At 39.6% G+C, this 27,561-nt stretch overlaps 1 protein-coding gene across 2 annotated transcripts in view; it reads left to right on the top strand.

Annotated features, from left to right (window-relative positions):
- The window catches only part of Ctnna2 (catenin alpha 2), a 1,158,760-nt gene that overhangs the window by 374,352 nt on the left and 756,847 nt on the right, over window positions 1–27,561 (top strand). For both annotated transcript variants that reach the window (XM_055596488.1, XM_055596487.1), the window contains exon 7: window positions 9,652–9,855. In XM_055596488.1, the coding sequence (XP_055452463.1) occupies window positions 9,652–9,855 (204 nt within the window). The remainder of the gene's footprint in view (window positions 1–9,651; window positions 9,856–27,561) is intronic.

Below are 27,561 nucleotides of genomic sequence, written 5' to 3'. Positions count from 1 at the left end.
ATAGATAGATAGATAGATAGATAGATAGATAGATAGATAGATAGATAATCAAAATTAGCATATTGGAAACATCTGAAGTTTGGACTAGACACTGACAGACCACAGCACACCTGACTCTTACCATGTGAAACTGTATTCTAGCCTTAGATCACACTGATGTCTCTCTCGAAAACAAAAGACCTTAGAGGAGGAATCTCTGGCAGTGGAAAGACTTCCTTTAGTTTGTACCGTGTAGCCTTCTGGAAGCTATCTGTGCTCTCTGAGCACTGCTTCCTTCATATGTTTCCTTACTGTTTCTAGTGTCCCAGGACCTCTCCAGGGCAAGGACGTAAGATTACAGTTTCTGTTTCCTCTCATGGAAACCAGGGACTTGGACGTTGTTGGAACAAAGAAGCTCCACTAAGCTCCACTGCATGCTGCCACAGAGGTGATGATAGGTCGCCCCTCCAGTAATGACCAGTGGCAGCTGTAAATGGCAGCTGCTGTCTCAAGAGGGTCAGAGCTGGACATGGAACTTTGTGTCTCTCACAAGCAGGGAGTGGCTGAGCTCAGAGTTCTGAGAAAACTACAAGGGTAAAGAGGAAAATCTTGAGGCCTGTTTGCCTACTGCGGTGGGGGTGGAGAAGTGGGGAAGTAATTCAGATTCAAGAAGAGCTGCCACACTGTGGGGTGTCTTGCGATCCACACTTAGATTTACCTTAGGAACTGGGTGGTAAATTGTTCTAAGAACACAAAAAGCAGAGTCTGAAGCTAAATAAGAAAGGTGGCCAACAGTGTTGAGAGCTGAAGGAGAAGTCAGGTGGTTAATTTTCTTGTGAGAATTTTGGAATTTTGGTATCTTTAACATACACAGAAATATTATCAGATTATGTTTTCTTTTCAATCTCAAGCACTGGGGATGTTGGGCTGCCCCGCAGCAACTGGCTGTGATTGCTTCCTGCTCTAGCAGAAGGTCCACAAGTTGGCTCCCTTTCCCACCCCTGACTTTATTCACGGATCTATTTCTTTTTCTATCTTTTTTGTTTGTTTCTTTTTTTAATTAAATTATTATTTTTATATTAATTACAGTTTATTCACTTTATATCCCTGCTGTAGCACTCTTCACCATCCTCTCCCAATCCCACCCTCCTTTCCTCCCTCATCTCCTCCCATCCTCTCCTCCCCACCACAAATCCAGTGATAGGGGAGATCCTCCTCCCCTTCCATCTGACCCTAGTCTAACAGGTTTCATCAGGACTGATTTCTTTGTCTTCCTCTGAGGACCTGTAAGGCTGCTCCTCCCTCCAATGGAGGTGATCCAAGAGCAAGCCCATGAATTCATGTCAAAGATGGTCTTTGGTCCTATTATTGGGGAACCCACTTGGTTATTGAGCTGCCATGAGCTACAGCTGAGCAGGGGTTCTAGGTAATATCCATGAAAGGTCCCTGGTTTGAGTATCAATCTCAGAAAAGACCCATGTGTCCAGATATTTTGGTTCTGTTACTCTCCCTGCGGAGCTCCTGTCCTCTCCAGGTCTTACTATCTCCCTGGTCTTTCTTAAAATTAGCTGCACTCTGCCCAAAGTTTGGTTTATGAGTCTCAGTCTCTGCTTTGATACACTGCTGTGTAGAGTCTTTCAGAGGCCCTCTGTGGTAGGCTTCTGTCCTGTTTCCTGTTCTCTCCTTCCTCCAATGTCCATCTGTTTGTCTTTTTGAGTGAGGATTAATCCTCCTACCCAGGTTCTACCTTCTTGCTCAGCTTCTTTTTTTAATTAAATTTTTATTTTTTAAATATTAGTTACAGTTTATTAATTTTGTATCCCAGGTGTAGCCTGCCTCTTCATTCCCTTTCAATCCCACACTCCTTCCCTCCTCTCCTCCCTGCCAGATTCCAGGCTCCAAGGTCCAGAAAATATTTTCAAGAAAATAATAGAAGAAAATTTTTGTTTGTTTCTTATCTAGTGTTAGGGGATTGAAAGTATAAAAGAAAAGGGGTTGAGAGGGGTGGGAGAAAGATTCCACAAAGTAGCAAATGGTAGTTACACACTTTCTTCACAAAAGACCTAAGAGCCTTTCCTCTTTGGTTATGCTTGCATGACTTGGTTTAAGTGCATTTGGACACTGGCTGGTCAATCCACAGTGTTAGCTCAGGATTCTTTTCTTTTGTTTGGAATTAGCTTTTTTTTTTTTCCTTTGGGATTTTGTACAGTGTCTTTGATCATATTCATCCCTTTCGCACACTCCTCTCAGAACAACTTGTGTTCTCTTATTTTCTTCTTTCCCCCATCAAGTACAGCTAGCGCTGCCCATATACTCCTGGAGCTGCAGCCATCCACTGGAGCACAGACAACCCTCTAGGAGCCATGCCCTTAAAGACAACTGACTCCCCCTTTCCAGGCAGTTTTCTATTGCCAGCTCCTAGAGGGAGCCTTCCTGGGCAACACTGTCTCATGCTGTGTTTTTGTCTGGATGAGTTAGCTTAGTTCTTTTTAATAGAATCTCAGGACTCTGAATGCTGTCTTGCTCTGCTAGGATCAGTTGTAAAACCATCTTATTCCAGAGCTTTAGAATGTGCTCAAGATACCATGGTAACCCACTACTCACACATAAAGGATTATAGGAAGGATAACCATCTCTCATCACATTCCATAATCCAATTTGTATGGTCAGTGCTGAAGGACTTCAGCCAGTTTATTCCTAACCTTTGACAAGTAACTGCCTTTTCCAGCTTCTTTTCCCCTCTAAGGTGAAATTAACATGGGCTTATGTAGATACCTCTTTTTAAAAGAATTAAACATGGATAAAAATACTCCTTAATTACCAAGTCATTATCTTTGTCATTTATTTCCAATTAAAAACTGAACTGTGTAATTACAAATAATATCTTAAGTAGGTAAGTGGCATAATTAGTTTGTTTTTAAGTATATGCCTCAGAAGAAAGAGTATGTTATCAATATGACAATTTGCAATTTTGTAAAATTAAGGGAAATCTAAAATGATGTTTAGACTTTAAACTCGTTACTTTTCATTCAAAACGTTACTCCAATTAGGTCAAGAGAACTTTTCAAGTAAAGATAGAGATTCATGCTGACAGAGGTTGGCACAGAATAACAAAAGATGGAGACATATCCATGCTAATTATTACTTACCATAGGGAGAATGTTTAAAACTGAGCAAATAACATGCTTTTGATTTGGACACCTGAGTTAATTTATTAAGTCAGACCTGATTTATGCTTTTATCTCAGACTTCAGTCTTTAAAAGAACTATTTAAAGCATTCATGCCTGAATTAGGATCAACCCTCATTATCAGTAGGAGACTTTCACTTTCAGTTTTCAGTGTTATAAAACTTTATTTTTAGAATTGTTTTTGTCTTCCTGTAGCCATTGTAATAAAACAGGGAGAAGATGCCCGAGAGAGAGTTATTAGTAATGTACTTCAAAGCGGCTGACAGACCTTAGATGATGTTAATTTTGCCTTGGCTTGCATCTATGCCAGGAAATAACTCAATATACAATCAAATCTTTTGCCAGACATTGATCTCACTGGAGTCTCCCTGGCTGTCATGACCTAGGCAATTTTTGAAAGGCCAAAACAGCAGGAAGCCGGTATCTATTATCTACACCTCAGCTTAGGTTTCTTTGTTTCCATGCACAAACAGTTAAATTTTGCTAAAGTGAAGGCACCATGTAGCTCTGAAGCACCTTCTTCAAATATCAAAGAACATAAGGTTGTGAATTGTATTCTCGGGAGAAAGGAAAGGGGAATCCTTGAATCTCAAAGTCTGACCAGTTCCATACACCTAAAGCAAGTACAACTAGAATATTTAAAAAGAGTTGAAAAGAAGAAAAAAATGCAGACGAAGAACCAAAAATATACAGACATTGTCTCTGATTCCCAAAGAAACCTTGGAAATAAAAGTTCCTAACTTGAATGCACATTGTTAGGTGGGGCTTGGGGGCTTCTCTGTTTCAGTGATTCTTTGTCAAAGGACATATTCCTTCTAAAAGAGCGTATTTGAATGATGTGAAGTTCTTCCATGAGGTATTTTTGGTTTTGTATTTTTAAAATAATGGCAAGTGAATGACTGTGAGAGCGTGTTGACATTTATTCTTTTTTCTGTTCATTCCACTTGGAATAACTGTGCTGGACAGCAGGTGGTGAAGGTCTGGTGTTTATAAGAGAGCAGCACAATTCATTATTCCTTCTTTTGCTACCTTGAACTATGAATGTAGTAAAACTTCAGAACACATTTATTTTACAGGGTTATCAGGAGCAATAAAAGAATCCATAGGGTTGTCTGACCACTGCCATTTATTTTTTTCTATGCCTATAAAATTGTATCTGGATATGCCAATTATTAAATCTCTCCGTTCTTTCTATCATCAAAATGTTTTGTTGTCTTTTTGTGACATTTTGTAAATTCTATACATTCGATGTGACTCAGCAGTTCTCTGCATGGCTCAACTATCTTTGAATGTAAGGAAGCATAAGGCAGAAAATTTTTCTCCCTACTCATTTTGTGTAAGCATCTCCTGTCTTACTCATCACCATTCTTGGGTGTGCAGAAAGGATTGAGAACAGTTCATTAAAAACAAAACAAAACAACAAAAACAAAACAAACAAAAAAAAAAACTGCTAAGTCATGTAGTACTGGGGCGTGCATGAGTGTGGGTCCATGTATGGGACCCTGGGCAACCAGCCTACCAACGGCCATGTCTGCCCCAAAGAATGACTCTTCTTCCCCTGGCACCAGTTGATTTCCAGTTGCTTCTCACTAAGCTCAAAGCATCCCATTAACATCAGAAAGAAGTTAGAGGTGTCTACACTTTCTGCTTCTGTTTAGAGTGATGTCTGACGTCTTAGCCAGGGAGTAAAACAAGTGAAGGTGAAAGGATGTTTGTCTCTGCCTTTCAATTCTTGGATCAAAGGCATGTACCACGGCACTGTTGAGAACATTAGTTTTAAAAAGAAAGATACCAATTAAAAATTTTATACCAGTCAAGTATTCAGGATGAAAAAAGCAATATAAAAAGTTATTAAACTAAGTTTAAGAACTTAAAAAGATAAAATAAGAGATACAGTCACAATTCCTTCTTATGAATAAGACTGAAAATACTAGACAGAACTTGAAGGTCCAACAGGTAAAGGGACAAAATGGACTCGAAGAATGCAGCAATATTGTTGAAATGTAGTCTGTGTGAACCAAAGTCAGCGAAATTACAAATAGATAAAAATCCTCTCATGCAAGCATGTCTTTCCTTTAAACCAGTGATTCTCAACCTTCCAAATGCCATGACCCTATTATACAGTTCTTCATGTTGTAGTGACCCCAACTAGAAAATTGTTATTATTTGTTTGTTTGTTTTCTTGAGACAGAGTGTCTCTGTGTAACCCGAGGATGACCTCGGATTCACAGTGATCCACCGCCTCTGCCCCCTAAAGGCTGGGATTAAAGATGTGCACCACCACGCATAGCCCATAAAATTATTTTGTTCTTACTTCATAACTGTAATTTTGCTACTGTTATGGCTCATAATATAAATATCTGATATGCAGGATATCTGATATGTAACCCCCAATGGATTGTGACCTACGTGTTGAGAACCACAGTTTGAAATGGATAGGTAGTAGCCTTGGATGGGCCCTGTCACTGTTTGTTGGGGGCATTTTGCCCATTTGGTGTTGGAAGAAGGCCAGATCTAAAGATGGAAGAGGGGAGAAGAGGTAGGGGGAAGAAATGCTCCCTCCAGCAGGTGGAGGGCTGTCTCACAGAAGAGTGGAACTAATTGAGTAGCAGGGGAGAAGGGAGTTTACTGGGTTCTCAGGTTTTCAGAGATATTTTTACTGATCTGAAAGGAGGGAGAAGTGTTTTAGGAAAAAGAGCTTCCTTAGGTCCTTTTTACTTTCCTCCCTGCACTTTGCTTCTGTCCTTCACATCCTCTCTTCCTCCCTCCCTCCTTTCCTCTTTCTTCCATTAATTCCTGTCTATGTTACTACCAAGTAGTACTGTGTGTATCTATCCTCTTTTATTCTCTGGGAATATCTCAGACAGGACTCAGATACAGTTATTTGTTGTTGCTTACTTGTTTATTTGGGGGTGTTTTGTTCTTTTTTTATTGTTGTAATTTTCCTTATGTTCTAAAGCCTGGGTAAGAGTTGTTCAGTTGTCTGACTATATACGTGTCCATACTTATTTGTGCTGGTGTGTGTACCTGAACTACCCAGCTACTCAGCAACACACACATACACACACACACACACACACACACACACACACACACGTGCATGCGTACACTGAGAAAGGAGGAGAGGGAGAGAGGGGAGAGAGAGAAAATACATTTGCTCTCTCATATATACATCTGAGCACATTCAAACAAGGATAGAGTCTTTTGCTAGTACATACATGTTTCCATTCTAACTCAATCTTCACCTCCTGTCTTATTCATTGTTGTACATACCTATATGACATGCACATACATACAAGCAATGCTCACTATTCAAAAACACAAAAATGCAAGCAGAACACTAATCCAGGCATATGTACACACATACACATACATGCACACTTGAATACACACATGCATACACACACATCCTAAACATACATTAAAGTACACATACACACACACACACACACACACACACACACACACACTACACACATGGTGCTTTATGCCTCTCTCCACTGAGTGGCTTGTCCCCTCAGGCGTTCTCATCCATCACTTCAATGACTCCCATCCACACCTCTGTGTAGATTAGAAGGTTGCAAATTTATTGTTTCTTTTCCGGGGAGATTTTTTTTCAAAGCTTCCCCCCTGTGATCTATAAATAATGAATAATTCCATTAGTAAAGTAATGGATGGTGTAACTTTTATGCAAATTTTGTCAGGCTCAGTGTTTTTCGCATTACTCTCATGTCAGCCATGAGCTGAGACAGGTAGGGCACTCAGTCAACTGACACCACAAAGCCTCTCTTGCTCTGTTTTCTTATTGTTTTCTTTAGGTGCTCAGAGAGTATGTATGTGGCTATTTAAAACAGATTTGTTTTATTCTGATTATATGTGTGTGGGGGCATTCATACATGAGTACAGGTCCCCACAGAGGCCAGAGGAATCAGACCCCAGAGCTGGAGTTACAAGTGGTTTTCGGTGTCCCTGATATGGGAGTTGGGAACCGAACTGATCATCTGTAAGAGTAGTATATGTTCTTAACTTCTGAGCCACCTCTTCAACTCCTCTGTACGTGTTTTAAAGGGTACCTTCTCTGTATTCAAGTAGATTTTGAAAATATTGCATTGAAAAGGCTCTGATAATGCAGGGCTCTTAAGGGCATTTCAGATAATGTGCTGTGGGCCAGGCCAGAATTTTCAAAACACTTTTTGGCCAGGCAACCTTATTTTTGCATTGAAAGATTGTGTCTCTAAGGGAAACATCTCATAAAAATTACTTTAGGAATCACTGTTCAAATGAAGCACAGCACTGTCCTTGTGGAAACTGCTTTACAGTTAGTTGTGCCTGTTGAGAAGTTCAAATTTTGTTTCAGCACACTTCCACAAAATTAGCACTTCTTTAGGTTTTTAGTGAAAAAGAAAAGATAAAATCTATCTTAGGCCCAGAATAAATAAAATTTATGGTAGTGTGTGTTAACATGACTTTCTGTAAAGTAGGTCTCTGAAAAATCAGTCATCAATCTTTATAAAGGAAGATGGTCTAATTTTATTTTGAACAGATATTTCTTTAAGTGGGATGTCAAGAGTTTTGTGCATAATTACTATGTATTTTATGCAGCAACAAAAAGGCAGGACAAAGTCAGAGAGAAGAAGGGGAAGGGAAAGGAGAAGGGAGAGAGGGTGAGTGAGAGAGTGGTTTGGCTGTAGAGGCAGCATTAGTACAAAGACACAGTACAGGATGGAGCAGAAGTACCCATCTCTGCTGACACGGTCTTTCTGGAACTTCCTCCTGTAAAGATGAACTGCGCAAAGCCACAGGGAATACCAGAATCTCTGCAGGACTGTCACCATTTGGACAGTTATGCCCAATACTCTATGACATGACAGGCAGATACCAAGCAGTGTATTTGGGGATTATAAATGCTTCTTTACTGCCATTCTTGTAAGACAGAGAGAATACAGATTTGAAAGCCACTTTGCCGAAGGCTGCAGCAGAGTGTCTGTGTCCCATTTGCAGACTTCAGTAATTTGCTTGTATTAAAGAGTGAGCTTTTAACCAAATAGCAATACTCTAAGAAATCTGAGATTCATGTGGATTTAAAGTCATGCTTGTCCTCTTTCTCTCTGAGAGCTTGTCTACACTTGCCATTCAAGTCCTCAAGATTCCTGGACTCAGATCTCTCTCTCTTGTTGAGATTTTCATGTTTTAAATTTATTCATCCTTTAAGAATTCCATGCATGTATGTGTGGTACATTGATTATGTCTTCCCCTTACTTTTCCTCCTCTTACTTCTGGACACCTTCTTCCCATACATTCCTTCCTGTCCTCTTCTTGCTTATTCACTAATTTCCTTATTTTTATAATCCACTGAATACAATTAGTGCTTCCCATGTAAGTATGAATGGTGGATGGTTCATCTGGGCCTGGACAACCAACCAGGATCTACGCCCTGAAGAAAATGGACTTTCCTGCTTCTAGCCACCATCAACTGCCAATAGCTACTCAGCCAAGTGTGGGAGCCCCTCTCCTGTCTGTTCTGGAATGTTGGCTAGCTTGATATTTTATAAGTCTTGTCTAGGCAGCCAAAAGATGCTTTGTGGTCAAAAGTGCAATTGCTTCACCATGTCCAAAAGAAACTATACCTTGGCAGTCTTCTCTGTTCTCTAGCTGTTCCTTCTTCAATGATGTTCCCTTAGCATTTCTCCAAAGCTCTGCATTTTGAATAATTGTGGGTTTTCATATTAACCTCCACTCACTGCAAACAAAGTCTTCTCTGATAAGCAGTGTGTTGGTTGTATTCCATTTATATTCTATTTCTTTGATAAAACAACACAACCAAGGCAACTTATAGAAGAAAGAGTTGTTTGCAGATTATGGTTTTAGATTCCATCAGGACAGAGAAATATAGCAGCAGTCAGCAAGAGTGAGCTGGGAGGAGGGTGCTGTCAGTTGATTGCAAGGGAACTCACAAATGTGCATACATTCTGGATCATGTTTATAAAACATAGATTTAACATAAAGGGTATTCATTCCTGGTATGAAATTATCTTGCTGGGCTCCTTTTGCCTAGGTGTCTAAGGACATCTGCACTGGGACTCCATTCTTCTGGAGGATGCTCTGTACACAGTTAATGTGTAAATTGTTGAGGGCAAGTCATGCCTGAGCTTTCAAATCTTCCTAATTCCCCAGCTTGCTACAGCGTGCTTTCCTTGAAGGCCACAAAGCTAGTGTGACGATCTCCTCTGCAAATGCCTCCCCACAGATGGCCTTAACCAAGATCACATCCTGCAAATAAGACTTGCTGTTCTCAATCTGTAGATTACGTTTTTTTTGCGGGGGGAGGAAGAACTTTCTCAAGAATGTTTCAGAATTCGTCTCAGTATCTGGTTTCTCTTTTAGGAGAGAGCTGTCTTGTCCTAGCTTAAGATATTTTCCCTTAGAAAACAGGTTGAGGCAGCTGTCTCTCCCCTGTTCACTCTTCTCTTCTGATTCCTTCAGAATAAGATCATCCTGGACCCCATGACGTTCAGCGAAGCCAGGTTCCGGCCGTCCCTGGAGGAGAGACTGGAGAGTATCATCAGTGGGGCTGCCCTCATGGCGGACTCCTCCTGCACACGTGATGACCGTCGTGAGCGTATCGTGGCTGAGTGCAATGCTGTGCGCCAGGCACTCCAGGACCTGCTAAGCGAGTACATGAATAACGTAAGTGCTGGGCTCTAGGCCCTTTTCGTTTTAACAGTTTGTGCTCTTGTGGTGAAAACAGGCACAGCAGGAAATGAGGGCAGATGTTCTGGAAGAGAGGAAGGTTTTATCAAAGAACAACGTTGGCGTTGGGGGAAGCCTATGCTCTGATTTGGTTTCCACGGGCAGGTTCTTCAAGACGGAAGAACTGAGTGACGTGTACAATTTCAGAAACTCTGTTGTTTACTTGAGTCGTGTCTTCTTGGTCATTTCAATGGCTGCAATTTGATTTAAGTGAGATTTCAGTTAGTGAAGGTGGATGATTGATGGAAACAAAGGAAGCTTTGCTAACTGGTCCTTTACAAAGTGCATTTTCAATGCTAAGAATAGCAATACATCCTAATCTTCAATCCTGAAAGGCATTAATAAGCACAGCAAGTTTTAAAGTGCTCCTGCCAGTCCAACAAAATGGAGAAGTTCTAACTGCTCACAAACTTGGAGGAACTTTTTATATCTGCTCTACAAGTAGGAATTCCTATGAGTGAATTTTCAAGTAAGTGTGACTGGAGTGTCATTGTTAATGACACAGACAAAAATCATCCTCTCTACACCTTATAAATGGTGCCTATTTGTGTGTGTGTGTGTGTTTGTGTGTGTGTGTATGTGTGAGTGTGTGTGTGTGTGTGTGCACACACGCAGTTGAATCTATATTATTTGCGTGGAAAGGCATTGGGTTATAGTTGTGTTCCTTTGCTGCACTGGTTTAGAGAAGTGCCCAGAGTTGTATTTATGAGTAATCAGTGTTCTCCCTGTGCTGGATTCTTGTCTTTGAAGGGATCAAGTACAAGTTGGAAAAAGCTGTCAGTCAAGTCAGGGCTTGGTATATACTATGTTGTCAGAATGGCCTTTATGATATTGAGGTGCAGGGGTGCTGAGAAATCTGTTCGTATCGTTGCATTACAGTGGAATGTGTCTCCAGGCAATGCTGAGTTTACAAAGCAGCCTCCCAGTACCTAGTGACCTCCATATTAAGTAAAAACACAGGCAGCTTAGTAAATCAGCGGTGTAAACTTCAAACAAGAAGCCAGCATTGGCAGGGACAGTCTTTTCACTGTCATTTGAAAGGCAAAAGGAAGTATGTTGGAACAGCCCAGAAACTAAACTGCCAGATTTGTTTCCTGGATCAATGAGATGACTCAGCAGGTAAGGTGCTTGCAGCCAAGCTTAAAGACCTGAATTAGATCCCAATATCCAAATGGTGGAAGGAGAGAATTACTTCTGAAAGCTGTCATCTGACTTCCACATTTGCGCTGTTCCATGTGTGTGCCCCACCCCAAATAAATATAATGTAACAAAATAATTAAAAAGAAAAAAGCACTTTTGTTTCCTTGAGCCTTCAGATGGATTGATTTTTGGAAGACTTGCGTATTTCAGTAGAGAATAAAATGTGGATGTCTATTTTGGCATTTGTGAGGATCTCTCTGTAGGACTCTGTGTGCCCATAACATGGTATGATTTGACCACATGGATGTTATGTAGGGTTCAGCTTGAGATGTTGATGGCCAAGGTCTCCCCTGCCCTGAGCAGAATTGTGGGGAAGATATTCTCATGGGACCTGGAATTCTACTTACTGTGCTTTTAAAAGAACCACAGGGGGCTAAGAACATGTCTGCAGACTTCAGCTTTATATTAAGGAACACTAGGTCTTCAATCGATGAACAATTATTACCAAAGACGGTAGTGGAAGTTACAAATAGTGATGGCTATCGTCTTAATATAAATAAATCAGAATAAAGTCTGCTCTTGTGGATAGAAGATGGACTATGGTTAAAAAAAAAAAGGCAATCAAGATGTGATGTCTGATTTTCATTTTTTGTCTTGAATATGATCAACTTATATGGGTTTCAGTTTGTATTGTGTGTCTGTTTCAGTGTAAATGTGGATCAGCAGAGTTTAGTGTATTTTGTGATTTATTGAACTCTAATGTCTTGTAGTTTGGTCAGAATCTTGTGATTCTAAAATGATTTGTTCTTTCATTGACATCTTCCCTTCTACTTTAATATAACTGCAGAATACATATAGAAGGCTGTCATTTTCAAATTCCCAAGTTTACAAATCCTATTTACATCAAAGACTTAAACAAAACATATCCCATTTGCGTCCTTGTCAAAACTGTACACTGAACTGTTGAACTTCACATTACTGGCTTCCCGGTAGAGCTGGATACAGCTGTGATGCTGCCATGGTTCTTATGAAGTGCTTTTATTTCAGTTTATATGCTGATTTTGATATGGCATATAATAATTTAAAAAGACATGGATACATCCATGGCTTGTCTTAAGATTCTGTGGCAGTATATGCTGACTCAGCCCATCATTTCTAGCTAGTTTTTTTTTTTCCCTCCCTGTTCTGTAAGCTGTGGGAGTTAATACATTAATTATCACATGTATATAATTGTGTTAATGTGTTAATGACATTAAGATGAAAAAATCATTACCCAAGTAATTATAGATTGAAATTCCAGAATAACAGTAATTTCTGAAATCCAAAAATACCCTGGTTAGTCCCTGATGAAGATTCAAGCTCTGATACCCCATTGGCGTCCAGAATAATCCTAAGATCCCAGACTTACCAAGTGGTATGGAGTGTGGAAAAGCACTCTTTGTGGGAACTTGGTTGTACTCTGCCCACTTGGGTTACATTGAACTCAGAAGATCATTGTTTGCTAGATATTGCTATAAATGTATGTGATTTGATAGTTTGTATGTATATGATTTGGATATGCAGCAGATATCCACTACAGATATGCACTTGTAATCGACACTAAGAGTAAAGCCTTTGTATGAAAACAGCAGAGATAAAAGTTAGAATCTTTGAGCAGATAGTAGAAGGAAAGAAAAGGGGTTCACAATGGCCCTAGGAAAGTCCTCAGTTAGCAAGGCCTTGTGTTGTTCTAGTCAACTTCAGAAACATTCACAGTGAAAGTGCTCTTTAATACTGCCCAAGCTTTTGAAAGACTGTTGTCATAGTACAAATATGGGTTTAATGGGTAGAGACTCTTTCCCAAAATGATGCATGGTCTGAACATGTAAGTTAATATTGGTGCTGTCCATGTGATTGTTGTAGTATAAATTGTTCCAATTTATAAGGAGCCCATAAACTGTCCAGTGGAAGTTATTCTATATTCCTTAGCTTGGGAGCATTAAACTTTCTTCATTAAAATACTGAAATTAAATTCTAATGTCTATTACAGTTGGCTTATCTGTGAGAGGAAAGAAAGGGGCACTTCCTGATAGAAAACAAGGGGACATGGTATTTTACCGAGAAGAATTTTATAATGAATTGAAACTTACATTCATTCACCAAATGTACAGATGACTCTTTTGTGCCAGACATCACACCAGGCGTGCAAGAGTGAACAGAGCCCAGACTTCTGCTTTCACAGGACTTGTGCTCCAGAGGGAGATTATGTGTATGGAAAACAGGAGTGCTTTGAGCAAGAGCTATTTCAGATAGCCACGAGCCCAAGTCAAATTGAAAATAAAGAAGTAGGGTGCTCTTGAGTAGGGAGGGATCAGGGACGAAGAATGGCTGATCACAGATCTGGAAGTGAACAGGCAGAGAGTAGGAGCCAAACACCTTACTTATGTGCAGGTATCTGGCATACCAAGACATCTGTGGGGGGGTGGAGCATGGTCTGCCCAAGGCCTTACAGATCATTTCACAGGATTTGGCTGCCATGTTAATCAGATGAGAGAATATCTTAAGAGTTCAGAGTGGAGATTCAGGCATCACAAACAGGCCGTAAAAGTGTAATAATACGAAAGATGGAAGAAAGGTCAAGAGAATCTGGATTCTGGATCCTAGTTAGTTTAGTGTGGTCTCCTTAGACAGATGACAACACTAGAAGTGGAGTAAAGTGTCCACACTTTGACTGTAATTTTAATAAACAAATTTCATATAACAAAGCTATTGAGAAGAATATGTCTGCTGTGTAAGTGTAAAATAGACATCAGACATCATGAACAACATTTACAGACATGTCAGAAATCCTCATTTGGTTTAAATTGCACAGAAAATTTTTATTTAACTCAAATGTAGTAGCAATTTGTAAATAGCTCACTTGGCCGCTGTGCCTGCATACTTTGCTAGGCAGATTGTATTTGAATGGGTAGTTAAGTAGAAAAATTATGTTTCAAAATTCTGTCACCAAAAATGCCCAAGTATGCTTCTCATTCTTATAAAGGACTGAAAAAATAGGTTATGCATCCCCTAAGTACTAAGCTACAATTCAGAACCATAAGAAAACTTTAATCCTTATTCTAGGTACTAAAATGGTAAATGTGCAACACTGAGAGGCAGTGAGCTGTTTTCTTCCTCATGTACAATTCACTGATGAGCCTTGGTGAGAATACCGAATGTGGTGTGCCGGGACCATGTGTGCTGTGGTGTCCTGCAACCTGGTTCAGTTCTATATGCATACACTCTTTGTATCGCTCTAAGTGCTTTACTGTTGGTGTGTGTATGTGTGTCTGTGTGAGTGTTTGTATTCACAGGTGTGCAAGTGCCTACAGAAGCCAGAAGAAAGCTCTGGGTCACTTAAAGCTGTGATTACAAGTGGCTGTGAGCCACCCACACTGAGTACTGACAAGGGAAACTGGACCTGCGGGAGGGAGCAGCAAGTGCTATTAATTGTTAAGCCCTCTCTAGCACCTCTACGTATTTGAAAATATTAGTGAACCACTTTTAAGGGTGGGACTAGGGAGACGACTAGGCAGGTGAAGTGCCTGCTGGGCAAGCGCTGGACCTAAGGTCTACCCCAGTACTCGTGTGAAAGCCAGGTATGCCAAAGTGCCTACTATTCCTCCACAAGGGGGCAAAGACAGGGAGATCCCAAGGGATCCTCTGGATTAGCCACGCTGGAGGAAGACATCCCAAATTCAACCTCTAGTCTCCACACATGCCAGCCAAAGCAAAGTAGTGAGTACGCGTGCACACGTACACACACCCAGGCATGTGAGTGCGCACACACACCTACGCACACTCATACAGTTAGAGAAGAGTCTTCACGGTGAAGCGAAAAATCCCTTTTATTTTTATTTTTAAAAATAAAATTACGTATGAAATAAGTGGAGCCATGACGTATATATAAATATGTATGTATGTATGTATGTATGTATGTATGTATGTATATATTCCTGTGATGTCATTGTCCCAGACTTAGCTCCACAGTAGAATGTAATATAAACAGACATATCAGTAGCTGTGAAAACATTCCTTGACAAAAAGAAAGTTATACAAAAGGGGGTGAGTGTTTATTTGTTTTGTTTTTGTTTTTGTTTTTAGCGTGTGGCTCCGGGAGGGGTACTGTCCATCTTGGTAGGAAAGACATGGCATTCACAGGGCAGCAAGGTCACATTTCATGCACACACCGGAAGCAGAGAATGAGGGAAAAGCCAAGATATAAAACTTACAAGCCCTTCCCCAGTGATGGACTTCCTCCAGCAGGGCTCCTTCCTCTAAAGAGTGCAGAACTTCCCCAAACAATAACAACACGTAAGTCTCAGGGATTTCTCATTCAAACCCTCACAGAGCGCCTCCTCACAGAACCCTCTTACAGGGGTCTGAGGATGCAGTGAGGGGCATGAAGGTCATTTACAGCCTTGTCCTGGGGCCCAACCACAGCCAAGCCTAAAAAGAACCTCTTCTTTGCTGTTTAATTCATTCTGTTTTACATTTTTATACAAGTATGTCTTTACATGAGTGTATTCCCTCTCATACCCTGTCCTTCCTCTTCATGTTATTCTTTTCCTCCATCATTCCCCTGTTGTCTCCTCTACATCTCCACATATGCTTGAATGTCATTTATAAATACATATTTTTACACATCTGTAGAACACCTTCTTCCTTAAAGTTGTATGCTATATGTGTGAGATGATACCCAGGGATACAGGACCTCAGAAAACAGTGGCCTTTCTACTCTTACTTTGCTTTGCTTTTTGTTGTATAATATGCACATGCAAACATTGTTAAGAATAAAAATTAAACAATAAAATATTCAAAATTCATAATATTATTGTCTATATGAAATTGCTGTTAAAAGTTGGGTGTGTGCTTTTACAGAGTTTATAAGCGTTCAGAAACAGTCTACGTGTGCTAATACACACATATTTGTGTTATGACTTGACTTTTTGAAAAATAAAGTTGCCTTGTAAATGGTATTTTGTAATCTATTTTCTTTACATGTTTCCATACTAATACATATTCTCTAAACATGTGCTTCCTGGCTGCATAGTATTTTATTATGTGATTATGTCATAACTGACTTAGAAGCAATTCATTGTGAGTATACTGATAAGTATGGAGAGAGTTCGGTGTTGGAAAAAAAGAAATACAGAAGCCTATTTGTCTGGACAGTATAGTGTGATTTAAAACCAAAGCATGACTACATAAAAGATTTAGTACAGGTAAGAACACAGACTTAAAGTTTAGAAGGATTTTCACTCCTGGGATATTTTAGGCCATCAAACATAAGCAAACTAACAAAATTTAAATTCCTCTGAGAGCCTTCGTTGGCCTTGAACTCAAGGCTATATTCATGCCTCTTCCTTAGAATTAACATCTAAGGTGACGGTGGGTGCAGTAACGGCAGGCACCTGTTACACCAGCAACTCGGAAGCCTGAGGCATGAGGATTTTCTGTTTAAGGGAAACTTGGGCAGCACAGGGAAAGAAATCCTACCACAAATAAATAAATGCATAACCACAAATCATCTCCTTAAAATTACCTTGTGTGCATTTTTCTGTGTGTTAATGATTTTACTAGGTTAATTTGATTTTATTTTAACTGATAAAATTAGGTTTCCATTGTGCATTCTGTATGTCCCCACACCACTCATCTGCTAACCAGCCCAATGTCAGGGTGTACTTTCTCTGCATTCTTCTGGAGGCAGAGATGAACTTACAGTGCTGCAAAAGGGCATTGGTATGAAACCAAAACTGATACATAATAAACTGAAGATAGGCCTGTGGATTTTTTTTCACCTATGCTCCACTTTCAAATAGGGCATACTGGAAAAGACCAGGTCACAGAAAGTCAGAAGACCCTGCTGTACGGGTCTAACCCAGGACCTTAGAAGAAAGCCTAGGTTTCCAGATGGGAATGCCATTCATGCATGATCTAAGAAAATAAAATTTAATTCCAAAAAGTAAAAATGAGAATAGATGGTGTCTTAATCTGTTAAAGAGAAAGATAGAAAGTAACCCTTTTTCAAGAACTTAGCACAAGCCACTTGCATTTATTTTCAGGGACAAAAACTGAATAATTCCAGCAGGACAGGTTTTAGCCATAATCTATGTTGAAAGTCTTCTGTTGCAGATACTCAAGACACCTTGTAGAAGTCAATACCATTGTGTCCAGAAGCCTTTGCTTAATTTTATTCTATTTTACTTTTAGAAAGTACAGGTTCATTTTAATGTTTTGTTCTTTGACATGGAACCTAGTTTAGATTATAAAACCACTGAAACCCAACAGAAGCAAGCTATCATAGATGAAAATTGACCTGACTAATTAAAGATTATGCCTCCAATGAATGAAATTACTAGAGTAGGATCATAACGTATTTTAAGGAAAAGGAAGGGAACATGTGGGACTATCTTGAAGGACCAGAAGATTGTCAGACTGTCAAAGGCAGACGTAAAATGCAGGACTGTGAGTTGTGGTGACAGAGGGGTGTGATGTAGGCAGGAGTTTCTCTGCTACCTTAAGCCTGTACCAGCAAAGAGGAGAAGCATAGTAACTGAGAGTGTCCAGTCTCTGCCTTGCAAAATGATGATCGCAGGATGCTCCTGAAGACCTGGAATTAGCATTCCTAAGCTTCAGAGTCACTCAGCTAACTATGGCTTCTGCAAGGAGCTCGTCCTGGTTACAGAAAGAAAACAGTATCAACTAAATGGAATAAGTGGAAATAAAAATAATCACGAAAGCAAAATTACTCAGAGTTCTAGCAGGTTTCTTTTTCTGAACTAATTATTCTCTCAGAGACTCCTTGAAAGCTGGTTCTGAATCATACAAGGTCAATCAATATGATGACGAAGAGCCCATAGCATATGAGATAGTCAGGAATCGCCTTTAGCTTTGTAAATGAGCAGAATTTGCTGACAGCATGGCCTGCCAGTAATCAGATTGGTCATCATAGCTAAGGCAGCTAGGACAGCCCAATCTATCAATTGATCTTCTCAGGAGAGCCTTTACCTCACCTTCTCTGAGAGATTAGAATGCTGTATTTTTTTTTTTTTTTTTTTTTTTTGTCAAATACATGATCCTAGATAAGTCTTTGCTCTAGGTCTTCAAAGTATAGAGCATGCCTGGAACTGGTGCTCTCACGCCCCAAAAGGTTGTTTCAGAGATAAGCTTTGAAGCCTTCTTTGTTTGGGGCTTTGACACTCTGTCTGTTCCTCAATGAAAAGAACTGCTCTTGATTCAATTAGGAAATAATTGCATCCTAAAAAGTTTGTCACTGGTGGTGACATCTCTGTGTCCAGGGACACAAATTCTCTCTGTGATTTTAGAATTAGTATCCCTTCGAGTGCAATGTACTTTCTCAAAGCTGGTGGGGATAGCTTCTTCACCCCTGAAGTTTAACTTGAATATGTTCCCTTGATTACTTCCATGTATTTAATTTAGCACTTATACCTGCCACATTCCAATGACATTACCTCTGTGATTTGTTATTCTGCATTCCACTGTTGGAACTTAACTCTCATGAAGAGGAACCAGATATAGTGCACAATCTCCAGAACTGAGAGCATCTAACTTGGCACAGGGAAAGCTGTAAAGAGACATTTTATAATGAAAAAATAGATTTCACTTCTTCTTGGCTAATAATAATAATAATAATAATAATAATAATAATAATAATAATAATAATAATAATAATAATAAAGGATTATGAGTATAGAAGGAAGAACAAGAAGATGAGGAGGGAAGGTGGAGAAGGAGAAACGAATTCCATATGTTTTTAGTAAAAAAATTAGGTTTGGAGCTCCACCGTGTCTTCGTATAAGATCTTGAAATGATGCCAGTAACTGTGTTGTCATTGTTTGTGGCAAGACCTCATAGCTCATGCTGATCTCAAACATGACATATTATCAAGGCTGGATGTGAACCACTCCTCTGGTAGGATTTCAGGTGTCACAAAGATGAAAGGGAAACACATCATTTGCTTGCTCTTCGGTTCAGGGATCTTCTCTGAGCAGCTTCTCTTTGTCCCTCTGCTTCTGGTACAGTCACTGGGCTCTGAAGATCTGAATTCAGATTCCCCTGTTTGTACGACAAGCACTTTAGTGACTTAGCTATCTCTCCAGCCTCATCAAGGTGATTCTTATGTTCAGACAGGAAGCACTTGATGAAATAAGACATGGACTAAATCAAACGTTGATTTAACTCAACAGAGGTTTTTGTCACTGGGAATAAATTTTAAAAAAAAATACAGTAAAAAAAAAAAAAAAGCAGTAGGCAAAACACATGTGGAAAAGTACTGCTGTGCTGTTATTCCCAGCCAGGACATGCAAAATGCCTGTGCTGGGTGATATCTTCTCTGAATCTGCAGGGAGAGACAAGCAGACACGTACCAGCATCCCACCCTCTGAGACACTAATTGAAGGGTAACTGTTTGCTCGCAGCTTCGAACGGTCTAGCCTTCCACCCGCAAACACACCTGTTTCTACACATCACCTACACTCTTATTGTGCCGTTTTTAAGAAGACAGTTTTCATCCTTGAAAAGACTAGGCTCTTTCCGTAACCACCAGAACTTAAATGCCTCGTCAAATGGATTATTCAAAAATCATTTCTTAGCAGCTTCATTTCTGGCTAGGTTTTCTGCTAATTGCCATGTTGTCTGCATCTGAAAGACTGAGAGCCTCTTCCAGAAGAACCCATCACTCTTTACCTTAGGGTTTGTGCTCCAGATACTAGTTGGGGAAGGGATGCACATGTGGGAAAAGAGGGAAAAGAGGGAAAAGAGAAGGTGACCTCAGGTGTTCTTTCTCAGAAACTGTCTGCCCTGTTTTTAGGACATGATCTCACTGACCTTAAGCTTTCCTAACAGGCCAGACCACCCAAACATTGCCACAACCTGCTCTTTTTAATTGGGTTCTGTGGGATCAAGCTCAGACCATCATACTCGAGAGCCAAGCACTGAATTTTATAGACTATACTGTGAAACCAGCCATGGTCTAGATTATTTTGCCAATTCTAGAGCATGATAGATTCCCTACCATCCCAGAGGAAGCAGGACTTTGTGGACTACCCTAGAAAATTTTGAAGTTTCAGTATCAAATCCACATGAGGAGGTGAAAATGCTTATTATAGGACCATAAGCCAGTTCAAAACCAACAGATATGTAACAACAAAGCCACGGAAGATAGCTTTTATTAAGTGTCTCATGGAATTCTCTTGCCTCCATCCCTTACCAACTGTCTTAGTTTCTATCTTGTGCTTGTTTCAATAAGCTTTGCTCACAAAGCAACATGGGAGAGAAAGGGTCTGTTTTAGCTCCTAATTCAAGTCTACTGTTCATAAGTACGCAAAGTCCAGGAATTTGAAGCAAGTAGCCACATTGCATTCATAATCAAGAGATCAAAGGAAGGAGCTGATGCAGGCACACCTGGGCTGAGCTTGCTTTCTCCACTCTTACACAGTTCAGGATTACCTGCCTAGGGGATAGTGTCAGCCACAGGTCAACATTATCAACTGTTCTCAGGTCAACAACATTATCAAAAGCATCCCACACAGACATGCCCAACTCGACTGAGGCAAAGCCTCGCTGAGCTTGTCTTCCCAGGTGATGCTGGATTGTGTCAAGCTGGCAATCAAAACTAACAATCTTGCCCACCTTGGACTATAGAGATTGTGGACCAATGCACCTTATCATTGTTCCATTCAGAAACAAGCATCACAACTTCCTTTTCCTTTTCTGTGCAAATTATTCTGCCCCTGCACAGCCAGCAAACCACATGAGACCTTTACAGGGAAACCCTCCTCCTAAAGAAGCTGACTCAAGAAGACAGTAAAATGTTCTGTGACTTCCACTTCAAGTAAATCTAAAGAAGGAGTCACACAAATATGTCCTGGTCATTTTCATAATTTGGATGTTAGGACTCAATAATTGGGAGCCTGCAGGTGGTCTCTAATTTATAGTTTTGATCCCCACAAAAGAGATAGACACTCAACCCACTGGAAAATGTGCTTTTTTCCCTCCATATCAGAGCTACTCGTGCATAAATCAGTTCTCTGAATTTCATCTTGTCACAGACATTGAAGACCCAGACTTCCTTGGGTCTGTTTGCCCCATTTCCCACTTTATAAAACCTATAATACAATGTCTTTTATTTATTTATGCTGTTTGGGGGATTTTTTAAAGAATCTGTAACCATTTTTACTGAAGCCACTCTTTCTGATTTCAGACCATTTAAATGAAAATGAGCAACAGGCTATCTGGTGACAAATGAGTGCTTTTTGGATCCAGACCTCTGTGTGTGTTTAGATACAATTGAATTTGTATCTTAGGTCTTCTAGCCCTTTCCCTGCCACACTTTGATTCTTTGCCCTGGTTCCTATTTTATATATTAATAGAGATAGAGACAGCATTGGGCTTTCATTTCTTTGCCAATTTAATGCTCCACATGGTGTATTGACTATCTTTTCTGCCATACTTCTTTTGTTCTCCCATAGTTAGTGGATTCTACACTTTGTGCAAGCATGCGGGCATCAAAACAGTGGAAGTCCAAGGAGAAAGCAGACATCATAACCTAGGGAGGCATCGCTTTGAGTTTCTCACAGAGAGCAAAGAACAGTCTCTGTTGTCAAGAGGAAGGTGTGAGAGGATGAGATAATTCAATCTGGTTTCTTATCTAAAGTGTGAACTCCAATGGCTTCAGTCTGTCCAGTTTGGAGGGGCAGCAGAAGACACAGACATAACAGTAAACATTTATATGCCAGATTCCCTATCATCTCAGTGTTCAGTTCAGGGTCTCTGTGCTAAGCTAGGCTTATCTTTTCAAAAGTTTGCTTTCTGTCTCTTCTGAAAATAATCTCTAGTTCCTTGCAAACTGAAGTAATAGAGAATATGGACTCTCTTTCATGATATCCTTCTTCCTCTTCTGAGTATATATAATTGATGAATAATTATATGAATTTGCAGGATATAGTATATTTCGGTTTGTGTATACATTATGTGCAGATTAAAGCAACCTAGGTAGTAAATCTGTTACCTCCTTCTTGATAAGGACAGTAAAAATCTCCTGTCTAGGTAGTTTTGAAGCACAAACTACATTATTACTAACTGTAGTCACCATGCTATGATTAACTATGTAAAAAAGTAATTCTTCCTGTGCAGCTGAAATTTTTCCAACTCTGGCATCTGGTAGCCACCATGCTGCTCTTTCGATGAAACTGATGTTTTACATCCAATGTAAGACATCATACAATATTGACTTTATGTGTGGACGAGAAAGTTAAATTAGTATAGCTCTCCTACTTCTTTTGAGATGGGTTCTCTCATTTTATAGCCAAGGCTGGCCTTGAACTTAAGACCGGCTTCTGCCTCAGCCTCCCAAGAGCAGTTGTATGTTGCCATTGCTAGTAATAGTAATATTTTATAAAACACTGTGGCACCTCGTAAGAATACTGCAGCTAGAAGTATCACATGACACCCCTTCTGCATTCCTCTGCATATTTATCCAAAGGAATTGAACTGGGTGTGTTGATGGGATGTCTGTATGCCTATATTCATGGCAGCATTGTTCAAAATAGACAAGACAAGGATACACCAATAAACAAATAAAGGAAATTTGGATATATGCACTGTGAAGCATAATACAGCCATAAAGAAGAAAATCCTCTCATTTACACCAAGCCAGCTGCACCCAGAGCTCTAGCTGCCTTTTGAAAAATGGATCAACCATCATCTTTTAAAATTCTTACTTTTCTCTTTCCTTTGCTGCTGAAGTGGATGCTTCAAATCCCTGCGTCCTTGATAGTTTTTTAGTGTAAATTGGCTTGTTCTGGCTTCCACATTTCTACCTGAGGATTCCATTTTCTCAGTGCTCCTAAAATGAGCCAGCACCTTTTCTCTGATATGTGGCTTTCCAAAGATTGAACCTTTTTTTTTTCTCTGACCTATGCTTTAAAAAGAAAACTGGGTGCCTTTGAAAGACCATTACTCTGTGGTCATCTTGATTAGGGTTTGAGAAAACAGTAAATATGTGTGCTGAGTCTTGTTTATTTTAAAGCTGAAGTGCAAAGCCCTTCCAGTGCTCAACACACAGACCCACAGTTCCACTGCAGAGAGGAATCCAGACAGGATGCTGGGTATATATTTTCAGAGAGTGCTGAACATTTGCGTGAACATAGAAGTTGCACAGAGCGTGTGGGAGGCCAGCTTAAGGCAGGCATTGACTTGATTTTATAGTTTTATTCAAATGTTTACAAGACTCTCAATATATGCATTACAGCTGCTGTTTCCAACTCACATGGTTATGAAACTGTAGCTGCCTCATTTTGTGGCCACATCAGACAGCTGGCAAAACTGGGATTGCTCACATGATGATAAATAATTGTTCAGAAACTTAGTTTCAGACTCCTTTATCCTATCTTCTGTTGATCCAGGCTTACCAGTGTCATCAGTTCCACTATGACAGAGAACTGAACACAGTGATTCTGTTTCCACCATCTTGTTAGATTTGCTGGCTTGCAGTATCTCTCTCAACATAGGTGGGACCTCAGCATCTTACAAATAAAATCACTCTCTTGTTTTTATTTTTTTTAAAGGAGGTTTGTAAGTAAGATAAATTCACCTTTTTTGCTTTACTGGCTTTTTTCTCCATGATACCATTTTCTATGAAACTCTACCTCACCAATTTTTATGAAATACTTTAATACTTACTAATTGTATAAAACAATCACTTTCATCATGACATTTTTCACGTGTTTTTTATGTTTATTTATATGTTATCTGTGGGCACATATACATGCCATGCCATGTGTATGAGGACAGAGAACAGTGTGCAGGAGTCAGATCTTCTCCTTGCATGATGTGGGTCCAGGAATCAGGAACAAGTGTTCTACCATCTGAGCCCTGCCCCTGACTCTACATCATATATTCACGTGTTAACACAGTGGACTTTTTGATCTGCTCCTTTCTGCTTAATTTTCTCCCTTCTGCTTTCATGATCTTCTTTTTGCTCTCTTCAGACTGCACAATGATAGAAACATGTACTATTTATGGCCTGTGGTCTACCTTATATTAGCTGATATATGGCCTCTCCTTCCTTCCATTCTCCTTCAGATGACATAATAGTGCTGTTCTCTATATCTGAGTGATACTCCAGTATGCAAAAAGTACATTATCTTTTCTTATTCTTTTTTTAAATTTTTTATTTAACTTTTATTAATTACACTTTATTCATTTTGTATCCCCCCATAAGCCCCTCCCTCCTCCCCTCCCGATCCCACCCTTCCTCCCCTTTCTGCATGCATGCCCCTCCCCAAGTCCACTGATAGGGGAGGTCCTCCTCTACTTCTTTCTGATCTTAATCTATCAGATGTCATCAGGAGTGGCTGCATTATCATCTTCTGTGGCCTGGTAAGGCTGCTCCCCCCTCAGGGGGAGGTGATCAAAGAGCAGGCCAATCAGATTATGTCAGAGGCAGTCCCTCTTCCCATTACTATGTAACCCACTTGGACACTGAACTGCCATGGATTACATCTGTGCAGGGGTTTTAGGTTATCTCCATGAATAGTCCTTGGTTTCAGATAATATTTTATATTCCTAAAACTTTATCCAGCATATGACTTAATGTTTTAATGTATAAACATACATATTATTATAATTCATTTAGAATGTTATCTAAAACATACAATATCAATATACAATTATTTAAAATATACAAATACCAAAGACAGTGATAAGAAACAAATATGTTGGACACTTAACATGCAGTACAGTCATTTGGAAGGCTTCAGTGATATATTATTAACATATGGTAAATATTAGCAGGACACTAAATTAAATTTCTCCTACCAAATTAATATTTGAATCAAATAATTCTTACTAAGTCAAACATTTTTCTACTTAAAAAAATCTCATATAGTTTGGGACAACTGTATATTTAAAGGGTAAAAACATAATTGACATATTTGCTGTATGTGCTTTAGCTCTAATTCTGCAACTCTGGGAGCTATAGGCGCTTAAGATTTCCAGGGTCAGGGGCAAGAGTCAGGAATGAGCTCTGTTTCTCACCCCCCCCACTTCAAAATAACCTCTCCCCAAGTAGCTCTGCTACTTATTGAATAAAATATTTACTTTTTATGTAAAAAAGAAAACCCAGAACTCCGGAAATCTCTTCTATGAGACACTTTGAAATATAAAGATGTTCTTTAAGTGAAACTCTACCCAGTACTTTTATGTACAGCATGCAAGTCATTAACAGAAATTTACTGTGAATTATAAGTCCTTTCAATTCTATGCAATGGCTCTGAAGATGCTGGCATTAGTCAGCAGGCCTGTTCAGGTGGCTGCAGATTCTGACTCCTGGGTATTATTTTAAGATTTTTGTATGGATAAAATCTGCCCAGGCAAGGAGATGTATCTGATTGCCTCTCTAACTGCAAGGTGAGTTTCTGGTAGAAGCTGCTGTTCAAATCTGCCCACCCACAAGGCTTCCTTCTCATGTCTGTGCATTCTTTACCAGCAGACAAGCCAAGTTCAGTACTCTAATTGCAACACAGCTAAAACTTTTGCCCTGTCTTGTGTTTAACCACTTCTAAAAAGTGTATTGTGATTTTAGTTATTTTAGGATAATAAAAATCTTGTATTTGGCAGAGATGTGCAGTCATGAGCAAACATCTCTATAAAGCATTTTGACTGTGTTGGTCATGTGTACTATTTCCTTCCTTGATAGTTACGGGAGAATCAGAGGCCTTTCCTCAGCCTGTAATGAACAATTGAATCATACCAACTCAGCTCAGCAGAACTAATGCTTACTTACTGAGTAAATCAATATGTTTGCTTTCTTTAACATGGAAAGGAAACAATCATAAAGCCAACAGTTTTACTCTATAAATTCTTACAATAACAGAACTTAATCACTGTGAAACAAGGACTGAGGCGTCTTTGTTTCCCTAATCCAATTTTATTGGGAAAAAAAAGTGTTAAAAATTATTGAGTGCTTGGGGGAGTTATTTAAGGATACCAGAAGACAACGGATATTGCACAATTGAATAACTGACACATTTATTAGTTGAATGTTATATGCTGAGTATCTGATTTCCAAATGTGCTGTAAAAAAATACATAGTAACACATATGAAGGTAGAAACAATTTAGGGTCTCCAAGAGACAGGGACAAAAAAATGAAGGTAATGCTTGACAGATCTGGAAGATGCCTACTCAGTAACCAAGATGTTAAGTTAGAAAAAAAAAAAAGGTCTGCATAGAAGGAAAATGTACAAATGTGAAATGGGTTTATTAAAAATGATCATCTGAAAGCCAGAAGAAAACAGGAAACAACCTTGGAACCTGCCACAGAGGGCCTCTGAAAGCCTCTGCAGTATAGACTGTCAAAGCAGATGCTGAGCCTGATGGACAACTGATGGGCAGAGTGAATGGAATTTTATGTAAGAAGTGGGAAATAGCAAGATCTGGAGAGGACAGGAACTCCACAAGGAGAGCAACAGAAGAAGATAATTTGAACACAGGGAATTTCCCAGAGACTCATACTCCAACCAAGGACTATTCGTGGAGATAACCTAGAACCCCTGCACAGATGTAGCCCATGGCAGTTCAGTGTCCAAGTGGGTTACATAGTAATGGGAAGAGGGACTGCTTCTGACATAATCTGATTGGCCTGCTCGTTGATCACCTCCCCCTGAGGGGGAAGCAGCCCTACCAGGCCACGGTAGAGGACAATGCAGCCACTTTTGATGAGAACTGATAGACTAAGATCAGAAAGGAGAGGAGAACCTCCCCTATCAGTGGACTTGGGGAGTGGCATGCATGCAGAAAGGGGAGGGAGGGTGGGATCGGGAGGGGAGGAGGGAGTGGCTTATGGGGGAATACAAAATGAATAAAGTGTAATTAATAAAAAATTAAAAGAAAGAAAAAATACAAAAAAAATCACTAGTCAAAAGTAAAAAGCAAATCAAAACCACAATGAAACATGGATTTGCTTCAGTTATAATGGTTATCATCAAAAGCTTAAAAAAATTAACAAATGATGGAGAAGAATCGGAGAAATGGAATTCCTGCAGAATGTGTAAAGGAATACAAATGGATACTACCCCTTCATAGAAAACCATATGGCAACTCCAAATGAAACCCAAAATAGATCTACCCAACAATCCACATTAACCCTATAGAAAATGATGGCACTGTGTGAGAGAGACACCTGAACAGTAATGACTCATGAAGCTTACAACAGCCAAGTTATGTAATCAAATGCTTTCCAGACATAAGCTAATAACACACACACACACACACACAAACACACACACATACACACACACAATGGGATACTTAAAATGTGTAGAATCCTGTCAGTTGCTACCGCATAGAATGGACATGGAGGATATTGTAGTAGATGAAGTTTGAGCCAGGCTCAAACAGACAAACACTAAATGATCTCTATTATACGGAGAGTCTAAAATAATTGATCTGACAGGATTTG

This window comes from Psammomys obesus, unplaced genomic scaffold, assembly GCF_907164565.1.
Source record: "Psammomys obesus unplaced genomic scaffold, mPsaObe1.curated_primary_1811, whole genome shotgun sequence".
Classification (NCBI taxonomy): Eukaryota; Metazoa; Chordata; class Mammalia; order Rodentia; family Muridae; genus Psammomys; species Psammomys obesus.
Note: the sequence above shows the minus strand (reverse complement) of the source record. Positions and strands in the feature narration are given on the sequence as shown.